Below are 16902 nucleotides of genomic sequence, written 5' to 3' on the forward strand. Positions count from 1 at the left end.
ACCAAATTATTTATATTTACCGTTTCTTTTGATGAAATAACCTGCCTTTCCCTTTGTGTTGTGAAGATACAGCCTAAAGCTTCAGAATTGGAACCACACTCCTCAAATAGACTTAAATGTTCCATTTTATCATAAACATTACTTTTTGTTTTGCAGTGTTTCTTTCATGCATACCTATAAGACAGAGTTTTATAGACGTGTGTTTTAAGGCTGTCGTATTTTATAGATTTGCTCAGTCTTTCCAAAACCAGATGCCTTAATAGTTAGGAAAGGTACAAGCTATTCTTGACATAGAGATAACATTAGGATGTCTTCTAAGGGAAAAAAAATGTTATCTAAGCTTGCTCTTCGGTACTTGTTACAACAGACACCAGCCAGAAATAATAGTGATGACTCAGCAGGGTAACTAAGAGGGTCCACGTGTGGAGAGCAGTTCTTTCTTTCTTTGTCCTTCCAGTCACCCGGGGTGGGCTTTTTTTTTTTTTTCAGCTTCATTGAGGTATAACTGACAGATGAAATTGTAAGAAATTTAAAGTGTATGTGATGATTTGATATGCCTCTACATTGTGAAAGGATTTCCCCCATCAAGTTAATTAGCATATCCACATTTATCTCTTTTTCTTTTTGATGAGAACGTTTAAGTTCTATTCTCTTAGCAAATTTCAATTACACAATTGTGTTATCAACTACAGTCACCATGTTACACATTAGATCCTCAGAGCTTATTCATCTTACAACCTAAAGTTTATACGTTTTACCAACCTCTCCCTATTTCCCATACCCTCAAATTCCTGGCAATCACTCTCCTACTTTCTGCTTCTATGAATTCAACTTTTTTTTAACATTCGACATATAAGTGACAGCCACGGAGTAATTGTCCTTCTCTGTCTGGCTTATTTTACGTAGCATAATGCTCTCCAGGTTCATCCACATTGTTGTAAATGACAGTATTTCCTTCTTTTTTAAGGCTCAATAATATTCCACTATATATGTGTATATATACACCACATTTTTCTCATTCATTCATCCATTGACGGGCACTCAGGTAGTTTCCATGCCTTGGCTATTGTAATAATGCTGTGGTGAACATGAAAATACAAGCATCACTTCTAGATATCTTGTTTCCTTTGGGTATAGACCCAGAGTGGGGATTGCTGGATATGGTAGTTCTATTTTTAATCTTCTGAGGACTCTCCATACTGTTTTCCACAGTAGCTGTACCAGTTTGCATTCTCACTTATAGTGTCCAATTGCTCCCCTTTCTCTACATTCTAACCAGAATTTATCTCTTGTCTTTAAAAAAAAAAATTATTGAAGTATAGTTGATTTACAATGTTGTGTTAGATCTCTTGGCTTTTTGATAATAGGCAGATAGCATATTTCTTAAAAACAAAAGGAAACAAACAAAAAGACGCCTCCAAAAAAAGAGGTTGGAAAAGCAGAGAGCCTTAGATTTGTCTAAATATAAGATATATGTTCATAGAAACAGTATGATGAATAGTGTGTAAGTTGTGATATCAGACAGGCTTGTGCTGGAATCTGTCGTGTACTTGATGTGTTACACCCTAAAAAGAGTGAAAAAACTATAGAAATAAAGCCACAGCATTTTGCCTGGCATAGTAAATCTTAGGAATGGTTCACCGTTTGGTTGTCATGCATTTGCAAATTAACGTACTATCAGGATAGAATCTCATCCGAAAGAAAATGAACCATTTATGTTTGCTAGTAGCTTCACTGTACAGTTGTGGGTTTGTTTATGAATAGCCCCCTGGAAATTTCCCCTATAAAGATTTGCTGAAATAAAGGAAGTCCTAAAATTTGGAAGCTTCAGTGTTGCCCAGAGCTTTCCTCTGCAGCTCAGATCTCTCTACTCTAACTCCAGAACACATAATGCAGAACACAGAGCTTGGGGTGGGCGTAGCGTGAAGAACTGCAGACAGAGGTGGGACAGCTTCTGAAGGAGGAGGGCAGCCCTTTCCTGCAGTGTATAAAGTTCATTACCAAACAAAGAAGCCGTCGAGGTGATGCACATGAACACTGCTCTAAGGACATTTTAGCCACAATTCTGTTTGGAAAACATTCCTTCCTGCCTATTTGTCTTCTAATTTAGAGGCTACTTTTTAAAACATCTTTATTGGAGTATAATCGCTTTACAATGGTGTGTTAGTTTCTGCTCTATAACAAAGTGAATCAGTTATACATATGTCCCCATATCGCCTCCCTCTTGCGTCTCCCTCCCTCCCACCCTCCCTATCCCACCCCTCTAGGTGGTCACAGAGCACCGAGCTGATCTCCCTGTGCTATGCAGTTGCTTCCCACTAGCTATAGCTATTTTACATTTGGTCGTGTATAAGGGTAAGCTGGGACACAGTGAGAGAGTGGCATGGACATAATTCAGAGGCTAACTCGCTAAACTAAAATCAATCTCACATTTGCTCACAAACCGTAACTGTGTAGTGGAAGAAACAACGTCACAGCCATATTAATACTCCTTAAGCCCTTCTAACCTCCATGGTTATGTGTGTCTTCAGCTTGTTTCATAATCTCATTGTTTAGCTTTATGGTTCCTATTGCTCATGTCTGTGTGTTCGTTTGCATTCTACTACCTTCCATTTCTGTAGGACATCGTTATTGATTCTGTAAGAGATATCTACTGACTCAACAGCAGCATTACCCAAATCATCAAATAAATGTAGTCATCCTCATTTGAAGTTGGTACAGCAGTCACTTATTGTATCAGTTTATATGCTACTGCTGCTGACTACTGAAATAAGACCTTCAAAACAGACGAATGGTTTGTTAGAGGCGAGGTGGCATCTGCTCTATGGTTGTACTGAAAATATTTGTTGATTTTTCCATTCAGTTCCTACCTTTGGCTTACATCAGTTGGTTTTTAGAATGGAAAATGTGAACTGTTGCACTTGTGGGGAAAATTAGGTAGTAGGTTTACTGTAACGATCTGTACACAGACATTTTACGTCATCAGAAGTACGTAAGAACTCTTTCATGGAAATAAAAGCCTGATTTTACACTCCATTTTCTTCGGTGTAGACACGCTTTGTCATTACACTGAATTATTGTCGCACTGCGATTCAAGACCCTGCCAAACTTTCTGTGCCTTTGTGCTGCATGACTTTTTCAAGAAGAAAATCATATTTGGGATCAGCTAAAAGAGCTTAATTCTAGTTCTTGGCAATTACTTATCTCTGTTGTTTTAAAACAATTTTATTTTATATATTTTCTTCTATATGTAACTTTAAATTTCTTTCCTTACAACTCGTCTTAGTTTACTAAGTTACTCTCTATCCTATTTCTCCTAGCTATATTGTTCAGAAGCACCAGTGATCAGACATCATAAGTAAGAGGACTGTACAGCTGACCCTGAACAACACGTTTTTGAACTGCACGGGTCCACTTTATACAGATTTTTGTCACTATAGTACTATATACGTACTACAGTATTACCCAATCTATAGCAGTTGGTTGACTCCATAGAAACAGAAGGGCACACAATGAAGTTACCCGCAGACTTTTGACTGAATGGCGGGTCGGCAGTACTAGCCCTGCTCAGTACAAGGGTCGACTGTCTTAGACAAGAAGGAAGGATGAGAAATGTCCCAGTTTTATTTTCTCCTTCCAAAATTTGTCACTACCAGCTGGTACAGAAAAATTAAATTAATGGTGTAAACAGTGCTAGCCAAATATCCTAACCTGTCAAAATGTCATAGAACTTATTTCTTCACTTCTGCATTTAACAGAAATACATTGGGCACTTGCTAAATATCCAGCCCAGCAGACTCTGCAACTCATGGAGTTTATAGTTTAGGGTGGCCGCATTGTATCACCTAGCAGGCACCCCTGATAAAAGTGGACTGGTGAAATAGGTCTAGAAAAATTTAAATATTCATAAGGTGTTGTTAAAAAGTATTTAAGTAAAAACTCTTAAAAATGACATATTGAGAAAAACAGATAAAGCATAACCTAAGAATTTTTACTGACATTCTGTTAGCTTGCAGTTCTTACATGAAATGTCTAACGTCACTAATGACTAAATTTAAATCCCTTTCACACCAGGCTTTATAACAGCTCTGTTGACAGAACTTTAATTATAATGCTGCCAGAGGCTATGAGAGTTGATTTTCTTTATTTCCTTGAACGCCATTTTTGTTTTATCGTAATGTAAAGAAATCAAATGAGGAAACATCATGTATGTGAGAGTTAGGTAAAAATTACAAGTAACCGGAAGAGGTATCCTAACAACAACACAACATATAGATGAACAGTTCTTAATATTAAAATATCATTAATGAAACTAACCATTTTTAATGTCTTCTTGTGACATGTTTTATTGCCTTGAATAAGTAGTGTAATTTGGGGGTTAATTGGTACTGAAAATCTTGGAGAACATCCATTTTCCAGATCATGACTGCTTGGAATGAATAATGATAGTATTTGTCACCAAGTTCTTTCAAAGCAATTAAGTCATTTCCCAGTGATAAAAGAGGTCTGTTTCTGATGGGAAGTTGTTTATTGCAAAATAAATGATAGAGCTATAAGTATAGTGATTGAATAAATGAAAATGAAAAATAAATAGCTTTCTAAGTTCGTTATCTAAATACAGAGCCTTTGAAATGCCCATAAGTATCAATCATTTAGAAATGCCCATAAAGCATGAACCAAAGCATACTAATTGATAATCGTTTATCTTTTAATGAATGTTAAGCCAAAGCTATTAATTTAAATTGTGAAATTTTTAAACACTCTTAAAAGATGCATCGGCATGCTGCAACTTGTATTGAATATAATACTATGTAGCTACATAACTAATAGGAAAGCGTCTTGGAAGCACTTTTCTAATGAGGTAATAAGATGTAATGACCAAGAATGGTACAATGAATTAACTGATTCCCAGTTTTTCAGTGATGCCCATTGTAATACAACTCTGGAGTTCTACTCAGAAATAAAATTTGAAAAAGGATTACAGTAGAGACTCAGAGCTTATGGTATATTGAGCTTACATCAGTGCAGCTGAAAGCAAGAAGAGTTCATTTCAGGAGATGCTCAAAGCAGTTTCAAGATTTGTGACCTAGAAATGGATTACTGTTTAGAATAATTGTAGATCAATCACAGTACAGAGGAAACCCAATGAATTACGGTATAGGCTTGATTTTTTTTTTTTTTTTTGAGGCAAAAACCTAGTCGCCACTATTACCAACGTTATAAAAGAATAACAACATTAAGGATATATGCTATCAATAATAAGACAAAATATCGATACTTGCTTAGTGCTTAATATAGCCAGATGAACTTCGTGTACTTTACATATGTTTTCTCATTTATTCCTGATAAAAACCCTGTGTTGTGGGTGTATCATTATTATCTTCATCTTATAGATAGGAAACGTTGTTCGTGTCCTAATTCTCTGTCATCTTGCTTTTATATGCCACAGTGTTTTGCTGAAATCATCAGTGTCTCCCTCATTTGCTGCAAGTATTCGGTTTGATTGTACTTGACCTTCGATGGCATTTATTGCTGTTGACCATCTTAAAGCTTTTGACTCTGGTTTGGTGAAATCACATTCTCAGGGCTTTCTTCTTTGTCTCAGACTTCTGAGAAAGCCAGCCCTTAAATTGCTTACCCTCCCCACGGTTACTTTTTCCCCTGCATTCCTTCTCTAGGTAGTAATATTGGACAGACTCTTTCTTAGTCATGATTTTTGGGGGTAGCGTTTTCAAGGTTCATTCATGTTGTAATATGTATCAGAATGTCATTCCTTTTTATGGCTGAATAATATGAATAATAGTCCATGGTGTGTATGTATATACCACACTTGTCTATCCGTTCATCAGTTGATGGACACTTGGATTGTTTCCACCTTTTGATTATTGTGAGTAACGCTGCTATGACAAAGGGTGTACAAATATCGGTCACAGTCTCTTGCTTTTAATTCTTTTGGGCATGTACCTAGGAGTGGAATTGCTGGATCATATGGTAATTCTATATTTAACGTTTTGAGAACAAAGCACAATTTTTAAAAAGTTAAAAACATGAATATTGTAAGGACGTGTCAGTGATTTATTTAACTCGTTAATGAGGGAACCAGCCAGATAGGAAAGCTGATTCAGTGGAGAATTCAGGAGACTGGAGAGAAAGAATGCTGCAATTAGGTTGCTAAATTAGATATACTTGTTAATGTTCCACAGGGCAATAAAGGCATGCCTTTGGGAATGTCTTTCCTACCTGAGAAAAATCATTTGTAATTTAGCAATCTTCTTGAAATGACATAATTGTACAGAGTCTGGGCCCTAATTCATAGAAAATGGCAAGTCAAACAGAGTTACATTTTCCTAGAGACTCATACAACCCGTAAGTGGGCTTGTTAGATAGCATTTAGTGTGGTATTGAAAGGGCCATCTTTTTGCCTGTCTCCAAATTTTGGCTAATTTTTTAACTTTTTATTCATTCCCTTTCCTTTTGTTTAGAGAATTTTTTGCATTTCCTTTTTTTACGTAGACTATTTTTTAGAATAGTTTTAGGTGCACAGCAAAACTGAGTAGAAAGTGTAGAGAGTTCCTGTAAGCCCCTTACCCCTGGACGTGCAGCGTCTCCTCCACTATGGATTTACTCCACCAAAATGGTCCTTTGGTTGCAATCGATGACTCTACATGGACACATCATCACCTAAAATCCAGAGTTTAGATTAGGGTTTGCTCTTGGCATTGTCCATTTGATGGGCTTTGACAAACATATGAGGACATGTATCCACCATTATGGTATCAAACAGAAGAATTTCACTGCCCTGGAAAACCACTGTCTTCTGTCTGTTCCTTCTTCTCTCCCCCTAATCCCTGGCAACCACTGATCTTTTTACTGTCTCCTTAGTTTTGCCTTTTCCAGAATGCCATTATAGTTGGAATCATACAGTATGCAGCCCTTTCAGATTGGCTTCTTTCACTTAGTCATATGCATTTAAGGTTCCTTTATGTCTTTTCATGGCTTGATGGCTCATTTCTTTTAAGTGTCGAATAATATTCCACTGTCTGCTTTAGCACGGTTTATTAATCCATCACCCAGTGGAGGACATCTTGGTTGCTTCCAAGTTCTGGCAGTTAAAACTAAAGCTACAATAAATACCCATTTGCAGGTTTTGGTGTAGACATAGTTTTCAGCTTTTGTGAGTACATACCAAGGAGTGCAATATGATAAGAGTATGTTTAGTTTTGTAAGAAACTGACAAACTGTCTCCCAAAGGAGCTGTAATACGTGGATTCCCAGCAGCACTGAGAGCACCTAGCGCTCCACACCCTCATTTCCATTTGCTGTTGTCAGTTATTTTTAGTCCCTTATAGTTTCTTTATGGCTGCAGGAAACGTGTGTCCAGGTGCAAGCCCTGCAGCAAAGGGTCCCAGGTCCCAGCCTGTCTCAGACATATAGAATAAAAAGAGGGTGGACTGTAGATTAAAACACTCTTGTATCATTTGTAATTTTGTAATTTTTCCCACAGACAGTTTATTTTGTCAAGGTCTCTGATACTCCCTAGGGCTTTCATCAGCTTTCAGCTGATTAAAATGCTTTGAACTTAATAAATGATAAATGACATGAATGTATTCTGGGATGGTGTGGAAACATTGATTAGACTTCAAGAAGAATTTAGAAAAATGGGCTTCACATGGAAAAACACCATTACAACTGCTATAAAAATTTTAAAAGAAAAATAATTTTGAGGTACAGTTTTAGTTATGAGTTAACCGTTCCATTTTGGAAGTAGGTGGGAAGTAGAGCAGTGCCCCCCAAAGAATGTGTGCACGTGTGGAGGTTTTGAGGGGACCTCGACATAATGCAGGCTGAATTCCTGAAGTTCCATCCCAAACGCTGTAAGATGGCTTCATTTTTAATTATGCAAAATATGCTGAAGTTAAAGGTTAGCGTTGCTTTAATTCCTGTCAGATATCTTGCTGATATTAAAAAAATACTGATATAATGTCTTTAGAAATGAATTACTAAGAAACAAAATGTAGTTGCTTGGGTCTAGATAAAGAATACCAATGAGATCTTAATATTTCTATCTCTATACATATTTCTCACCCTCTTTAAAGTAATAAAACCTAATATTAGGCTAAAACAAAGCATCCAGATTTTAGAAGCCACACTGGTAAAGTTGCTTGGGAGGTGTGCCCAAATAATACTGAAAGAGTCTTGTCAGTATATGGCGGTGTCTCAACTGTTATTTATTGTTTTTCCGGCCCCCTATTTCTGGAGAGGATTTACAGTATATAATAATGACAAAAATACAATGAAGTAATTGAAATAGTACTAAATGTGCAGGACCCGCACAATGATAGTCATACCAGGATGTGAGCCATACATTAATTCCATTAGCTTTAGGGTTTACCTTGCCGTCCCCTCGCTGCCAGACAATAGGCTTACCTTGTACTTTCCAGTAACAGGAAGCATTTCTGAGCATCAAGAGACCATTTTCATAGTATAAACTTTCAAAAATAGACATATTTTTATAAGGCGCTTAGGCCAAATACGTGCCTAGCACATAGTAAATACTTATACAAAGATATTATAGTTATATTTGGATAAACAAATGAAAAATTAAAGAAAAATTCATCTTCAGTATTTTCATGTCATGGTTATTGACCCAAATAAGTGACCACAGCTTTAATAATAAGCTTATAAAAGATACATCGGCAACCTCTTCTGACCCTTAGGACACAGTATTTTATCATAATACTGTGAATGCATATTTCAGATACCACAGCTTAAAGACGTAGTATTTGATGATTTACCTGGATAAGAAATAGTAGTTATAAGAGGGTAATAGAATAGCTTTCACTGTATATAATTTTAGAATACCAGTCATTTTGGCTGATCATTACAGGAAAGCTTTTTAGCAAATAATTTGGAATTGGGTACCGTTAAATGCTCAAAGTAATGGCAAGTGGATATCAACCATGTGCTCTAGCGAAGCTAGCATAATAGGAATTTTATTTGAAGATGATCAAAACTGTGGTGTATTTCTTCTTAAGTTGGGGGCCATGCATGTTTTTCTGGGATGAGAAAAACTTTGGTCAGGAAGCAGCATCGTGGCCGCTGGAAGGCTTACCAGTTGATAGGCCTATGTCCTGGACATGTTTTGAGCTAATTTCTTTAGCTGTCACAATCAGATGTGAGGTAACCACTTAAGTCCCATTATGAACTGTAAGATATGTGTATATTTGACAAAAAGTTAATGGAGCTGTGTACTGCAGGTCTTCATCTTCCAGGGTCCTAGGCCTCCTTCACGTCCTCCTTGATTCCATGTTCGTCTGATTAGGAAAATGTTATTTTTGTTTTCCCTGCCAGTGGTAGAGACATGTTCAGTGTCAGCTTACATAATTCTTAATTTATTTGACTTTCGCACTTCAAGACCGTCTGCGTATGATTTTTAACAATCAGTTTATATTATGTGTTGAAGCTTATTTATTTATTAAACATGTATTTAATTGAAGTATAGATGATTTACAATGTTGTGTTATATGTGTTGCAGTTTTTATAAACATCAAGTTTAGCTGTTAGATGTAGGTAGGTTAAATCTTACTTCACTGTCTGTGGTTCAGTAAATATTTATTATCAATATGTGCCTTACCCTCCTCTGATTCCTATTATAGAGTCTGGACATCAGAGGAGAGAGAAAGTGAATTCCTCAAATTCTCCTAGATCCCTGTGCATTGCTTACGCTTTATTTTATATTTTATACATAAATAAAATGTGCACATTTATGTTTCATATAAATATGTTAGGTCTTATTTAAAGAAAGATAATCTATCATCTCTTCGTATTTAAATATTCGGATTTTGATTTGAAGTTCATGATCTGATTCATTTTGATCATGTCAAAAGGCCATGGACAGATAGTATTTTGTGAATTCTGAATGGTTGAAAATAAGCATGCTGAAGCCCCGTGTCATTTATGCCTTGAGCACTTTGGTGCATATTCGGAGTTCAGTATATAAAATTAAAATTAAAAACTTGAGCATAATGCCACAATGCTGCTTTTGACTGTATATACCCCAATAACCCAATGTGTACCAGAATCTCATTTCACTGGCAAATATAAAATGTATTAAGGTATTAAACATGTTTCTAGGTTCATATATTCTTAGAATATACATGTCTTGATATAATCCAACTTTTATAAAGTTTTACAATGAAAACTTTGGAGATAGGCAAAAAACTGAAGTAAAATAATCAGCTGTTTAGTGGATTTCAAAACTTTTTCCTACTGTAGTTGAATAGAACATTTACAAATTTTTCATGTACTCTCATCTGTTTGACAATATCCAAATGTGATTTGACTGCCTCTGCATAATCATTTACATGTATGAGTAGGCAAGGATAATTTTTCCTTTTCTTCCTCAAGTATATATAGAGAGGATGTGTTTTACACATATATGTAGTTCTATTTTTATTTTATTTTTATGGATACACAGTTGATTTACAATTTGTGTGAGTTTCTGCTGTACAGCAATGTGATCTAGTTATACTTATATACACACTCTTTTTAAAATTCTTTTCCAGGATGGTTAATCACAGGGTACTGAATGTAGTTCTGTGTGCTCTACAGTAGGACTTGGTGTTTATCCACACTCTACGTATAATGGTTCACATCTGCTAACCCCAAACTCCCAATCCTTCCTTCCCGCACCCCCTTGTAGCTTTATATACATATAAATTATTTTTGTAGTTTGCTACTTAGTAAAATACAAGTGAAATATCTTCTCTTGGCTTCTTACCTATTTTTAATCAAAATGTATCCTACTTTTGGGGGAAGAATAATGGCAGTATTTAGCAGTTCCTGTGCTTTTTTGACAATACCAACTAACCCCCTGGTATAATTGGTGTTTGTATTACAGTAAAACAATTATTGGTAAAGTTCTATGACGACGTTCGAACTCACAAGCGCTAAGCGGATGTCTGTAGAGAGTCTTAGAAAGACGCGAGGGGCTTTTTATACCAAGCTGTTGTGATCCTTATTGATGTTGGAAGAGCAAACGTATTTGTGCTGCTAATGATTGAACCCTTTTTATCCTGGTGCTGAATGCATTCTTAAAAATGGCAGTAAACACACACGCACACGTAATTTTCCCAGGATTATAGAGTCAACATCTTCCTGAGACAGAAGTGGAACGACCCCAGACTGAAGCTGCCTAGTGATTTCCGGGGCTCGGATGCCCTGACGGTGGACCCTACGATGTACAAGTGTCTGTGGAAACCTGATTTGTTTTTTGCAAATGAAAAAAGTGCCAATTTTCATGATGTAACCCAGGAAAACATCCTCCTCTTTATTTTTCGGGATGGAGATGTCCTCGTCAGCATGAGGTACTCTTTTTCTCTCTAATATTTGTAGCTTCATATTTTCCTTTAAAAATCAGTATATCACAGAGACATGTGTTAAACAACTTCTAAGACGTCTGTTTCTGCTTTCAGGCTATCTATTACTCTTTCGTGCCCTTTGGACTTGACCTTGTTTCCCATGGATACACAACGTTGCAAGATGCAACTTGAGAGCTGTATGTAAATGAGACCCTAAGTCACCATAGGGATAAAAATGCTTAAAATTTCTAGGCAATACATGCTACTAATATCTTAGATAATAACGGTGAAACTAATGCTTTTGATTACAAATAGACGTCAGAATAAGTTATTTAGGGAAATTATAGTTTTCCTTTTACTATATTAATCTGTATACTAAGATAGATGAGTTCTTTTGTTACCAGTTGATTTCAGTTGAGTTGCCGCGGGTGTAGGTGTGTGTACCGTTCTAACTTACTCCAATTGCCACCTTCATTTGAGTTAGTAACATAGGCAACGTAAAGGAGAAAATGATGTCCTAATAACTTTTCTAATGTTAAAGTCACACTTTTCAGAGCAGAAAATTTGGAAAACATTGAAAAATATTATCTAAATCCTACCACGCATTCATTTTCTATGGATCTATAAAAAATTTATTTTTTACAAAATTGGATTTTAGATTTTCTATGTTTCTAGAATCATATATTTTTCAGTTTCTAAAAGAGGTACCAGGTGTAGTCATTGAAATGATTAGCTCTAAAATACATTTATTAATTAATTTGCTGTGAAGCTTGTCATGTGAAAATCAAAGTAGGAAATAAAACTTGAAAAATTAACGCTAATGGAAGGAATCTTCAGCCTGAATACCCATATACTGTGACCTATTCCTGCAAAGAATCACCTTATAAAATGTACGTGCTTGCTTGATGACATGCTTTAAAGTTACTTAGTGGTTACTTGTTGTTGTTGTTGAATTTACTGAAGCTGGATCCTAAATTTGAACAATATTTTTTGCTTTCTAACTATAATGTGATATTTTGCAGATGTAAGTGTATGTATGTACACGTATCTGTGTGTGTATTGTATATACGTGTGCCTGCGTGTCAATATGCGTTTTTATAAATAATTCCAAATGTGTATATACATTCAATTCTGTTACTAGATACACTAAGTATGGCTTTAAAAAATATAGGCATGTAAGAGTTGAATGGTAGGCTGTAACATGATGTAAACCCATGGGGCCCTTGAATTGTAGACGGGTTGCCTAGGCCCACAATGTGGGTCCAGAAGGCTCTAGTGATGGAGTGATGTCCACTTGAGGGGCTGTTTTATTGCTCTCCTCTGGCCATGCAACTCCTCTAGGGAAGTTGGTAGTGAATTCTTCAAAAAAACCCATTTTGGTGCTTAAGTTTCTTTAAAAATCTCCAGGTAGCATATTGCATGATTGTAAATGTATACATTCAGAAAGCTAGTATCACTTATTTGCTACTTTTTCATTGATGACAGTTCAGAATTCTGACATGGACAGATGTACTACTGTTCATGACACCCGAGGATTTTTACCATCTGCCATATGCTGATTATTTTAGCTTGTTGTTTCTTTAAGCCAATTATCTGTAACTTTTGGGCTAATATTTTTATTAGTGGCCATAGATTTTTACCTCTTTACATTTCTAACAAAAGTTTCATGAAAGGGCCTATTGTTTTACCATTTCTGTGTTTAATATCTGGATGTTAAAATGTTAAAGAAGTGTTAATAATTATATTTCAAACTAATATTTTTATTTTTGTTTATAGTTGGTTACACAACTGATGATTTACGATTTATCTGGCAGTCAGGGGACCCTGTTCAATTAGAAAAAATTGCCTTGCCTCAATTTGATATTAAAAAGGAAGATATTGAATACGGTAACTGTACAAAATACTATAAAGGCACTGGTAAGTAATATTCTTTAAATTAAATAAAACTAAGTCTTATTTCAAAGATTTGTTTCCATATTAAAATATGCTAGGGACAGAACAGAGAAAACTAGCTAAAAATAAATTCAGTATTTATAAACATTATATCTGTATGTTGATATATTTAAATCTTTCATAAAATTACATCCACTAAAGTTAAAATTTATTTTATCACTAGATAGTTTTGCCTTTCTTTATGTAATTCTGGATAACAAGAGGTTTTCAACGTTTTATTTTATATGAACTCTCCAGGCAGTGGTTTTCTTAGATGTTGCCTAGAAATTCTGCTCTGACGAGATTCGTATTAGGGCTAAACATTATGGATATAAACAATGTAACCCATATATACTCGTCTGCTGTCTTTGGGGCAGTTTTTCAATGTTGGTTGACCCATCTTCTTAATTTTCAAAAAATTTAATCTTTATGCTGTGCAGGAAACAGTAAACACATGAAAGAATTGGACATGAGTAAAAATTTGCCATGTAATATTCTTGATCTAGGTTATGGAACAGCCAATTATGAAAGCTCAACAAATTAACCTCATTCGTTAAATCACAGCAAGCTTTACAGAAATGAAAATACAGTCCTCACTGATCAATCCTTCCATAATATGATTAGTGTGCACCCTTTGAGTCTCCTCTGAAGGTTATAGGTCATTGAAGGCTCTAGATATTAAATATGGTGCTGTTTTCCTCAGCAATATATAAAAAGGTGATTGACTTTTGATCCATACATTCACACTAATAATCAGTCTAACTTGTAAATTACCACAAAATTCTAATTCTGTATCAGGAAGTAAATCATGACAAAGATACTCAAGAATAGATGTAATTAAAGTTTAAGTTTATTGCAACATTTATGTTGACCTTGCAAAAATAAAAATGTGTAGTGTAATTGTGGAAAATTTACAGAGATGAGATGTTTGAGCTAAAATGCTGCATTGTGACGTCATCGAGGACAAAATGTGATTTAAAACATACCTGTTGATTAGAATAAAAGATAGAGTGAATAGTTGCATATTTACGTTGTTGTAATAACAAATACAACACGGGCCAACTTAGAGATAACGTTAGTTTAAGCGTCTGTTGTCATTGACCTTCAAATAAATTAACAGATTATATAACATTTATATATAAATAGTCCCTTCTCTTGTAGAGCTTATAGTATTTTAGGACAAGAGACAAAATAAGCAAATACACTGCTGGAAGAATTACCAAAATTTTTAATGGAAAAACAGAGCTCTTAAAACTTTGACCATCAAAGTACTCAGTGAAGAAATCCTAGATAACTTGACTGGCAGATGTGGAAGTGATCGTTCGGCTAATGCTGAGCCAGCTCTTTTGTTGAACACATAAAATAACTGAGATACAGGGTCAACGACTTCCTGAATGTCAAGGGCAAATCAGTGTCAGCTGTAACCTGGGCACAGTCATTCTCCTCTCTACGACTCATGCAGATTGAGACTGACGACCGTTTTCAGGGATTTCTCACCTAGTAATGGAAAAAATAAACTTGAAAGCCAAGAGAAGTTTTTTGGAGGATTGATGTATAGAAAACATTTAATAGATGGCTTTTTGACTTCTTGCTATCTGTCAGGCATTGCTTTAAGCACTTTGCAGGAATTCTATCATTTAATGCTCACAACAATCCTATGAGTTCAGTGAGTGCTATTATATTTAGAAAATAGTTACCCACATCCAGATTATATGATTAACATTTCAAAATGAATAGTCTCTAAATTGTTTGAGAAACTTAAAATAGAGTTTACTGAAGTTTTAAACCTCATCTAGAGATGAAAAATAAAACCAGTAATTTTATTTCTAATTTTATGTAGTATAAAATCATATAATAGTATTGAAAATCATGGGGTTATTTATTTTTTCACCTTTAAGCCCTGAACTTAAAATGTCTCGGGACTTCCCTGGCGGTCCAGTGGTTAAGATTTCGCCTTCCAGTGCAGGGGGTGCAGGTTCGATCCCTGGTCGTGGAGCTAAGAGCCCACGTGCCTCGTGGCCAAAAGGACAAAACATAAAACAGAAGCAATATTGTAACAAATTCAATAAAGACTTTAAAAATGGTCCACATCAAAACAATCTTAACAAAAAAGAAGCCTCTACTTGGGGACTCAGCAGTGAATAAAGGACAGATTCCTTTTGTTTTACAGATCCATATTCTTACATGGCAAGCAAATAAAGTAAATATAATTCTTTTAGCCCTAAGAAGGAAATAAGAGGGTGTGCTGTGGTAGAGAGTATTTGGGGATATACTCAAGATTTAAGTAAATCTTTCATAGATTTTTGTGTGTATGTGGTATTTTTTGAGTTATCATAAATAAGTCGCTTATATCTCATTAGATACAGAAAATAACAAAGAACTCATGGCTAACATAATAATTGGCACTATATTTCAGTAAACATGCTTTGTCAGTATTTATATGAATCAGTATATGGATATAAGAAAAACATTTTGATGTTTGGATAATACTTAGGAATATATGTAGGAAAATAGAACATCCAAAATATATGGAATTCTTAACAGTGTAGAATACTGGAAAAGATACAGAAAGCAACATATAAAATGATGGCCAATATTTTCTTTAATTTGCACCAAATTATCTGAAATGGTGATTTGGCTTTAACTTTATTAAAAATTTGGGTTTTATTTATAATAGTAGAAATTACACAGGTGGAGAAATGTATGGGTACACAAGTATAGAAAAATCTTTAAATTGGAAGCCTGAGTGAATAATAATCAAATAAAAGCTCACGGGAAATAGAAAGTAAATTGAATTTGCCAATGAGCATTTATATCCATTAGCTGCCCACCTGCCCCTCATAAATGTAACAGTACCAGGAAATCAAAAAAGATCAAGAAATGTTTCTCATAAAAGTTTATGGAGCAAATCACTATGATATCCAAGCGTATATTTTACTGCTAAGTGCATCACGTCTTGGGAAGCTCCCCGGGGGGTGGCTTCAGATGAAGCACTCGGTTACTAGGCTGTCATCTAAATGTGGTGGATGGCATGTGCAAATGCATTGGAAAGTGGGCAACTTTATAGAAAATTGTTATAATTCTTGAGACAACCCAGGCTCCTAAAGGTACATAATAAGCACATATGTGTTCTTCCCCATTTCATAGGCACTAGGTGAATGTAAAGTTACCTTGAGGGAGTGAGACCCTTAGAGAGCGAGGTACTGCACAGCCACGTGTAGGAAACGCTGTGGGCCTCCTTAATTGCAGCGAACGGGCTTGTGAAAGATTATAGTTTAGAAGTTTTGCGCGTGTTTGTTAGTTGGAAGCATATGTTCTCATTTGTCCAGGCGGGAAGTTGAGATAAGAGGTGGGCACTGAAAAGGGAGGAGGAGTTTCCATTGTTTTGCCTTTCATACCTTTTTACAACCTGTGCACCATTTAAATGAATTGCCTAGTTTTAATGAACTTAAAATTTAAAAAAGACAAACACTCTGCATTGCTTGTCTTTTTTTTTTGATATAATATGGAAACATTTGGCATAATTAGAATTTACTTCAGTTCAAATCAACTATTTATTTTTGTTACAGATTAGCCCTAACATCTTTCTAATCCCTCCGAGGTATCGATG

General features: G+C 35.4%; 1 protein-coding gene across 11 annotated transcripts in view; it reads left to right on the forward strand.

Moving 5' to 3' along the window:
• Window positions 1-16902, forward strand: part of GLRB (glycine receptor beta) — a 154380-nt gene that overhangs the window by 115191 nt on the left and 22287 nt on the right. For all 11 annotated transcript variants that reach the window (XM_067035407.1, XM_067035409.1, XM_067035406.1 and 8 more), the window contains 3 exons: window positions 11137-11366; window positions 11475-11557; window positions 13137-13277. In XM_067035407.1, coding sequence (XP_066891508.1) covers window positions 11137-11366; window positions 11475-11557; window positions 13137-13277 — 454 coding nt within the window. The remainder of the gene's footprint in view (window positions 1-11136; window positions 11367-11474; window positions 11558-13136; window positions 13278-16902) is intronic.

Source organism: Kogia breviceps, chromosome 6 (assembly GCF_026419965.1).
Source record: "Kogia breviceps isolate mKogBre1 chromosome 6, mKogBre1 haplotype 1, whole genome shotgun sequence".
Classification (NCBI taxonomy): Eukaryota; Metazoa; Chordata; class Mammalia; order Artiodactyla; family Physeteridae; genus Kogia; species Kogia breviceps.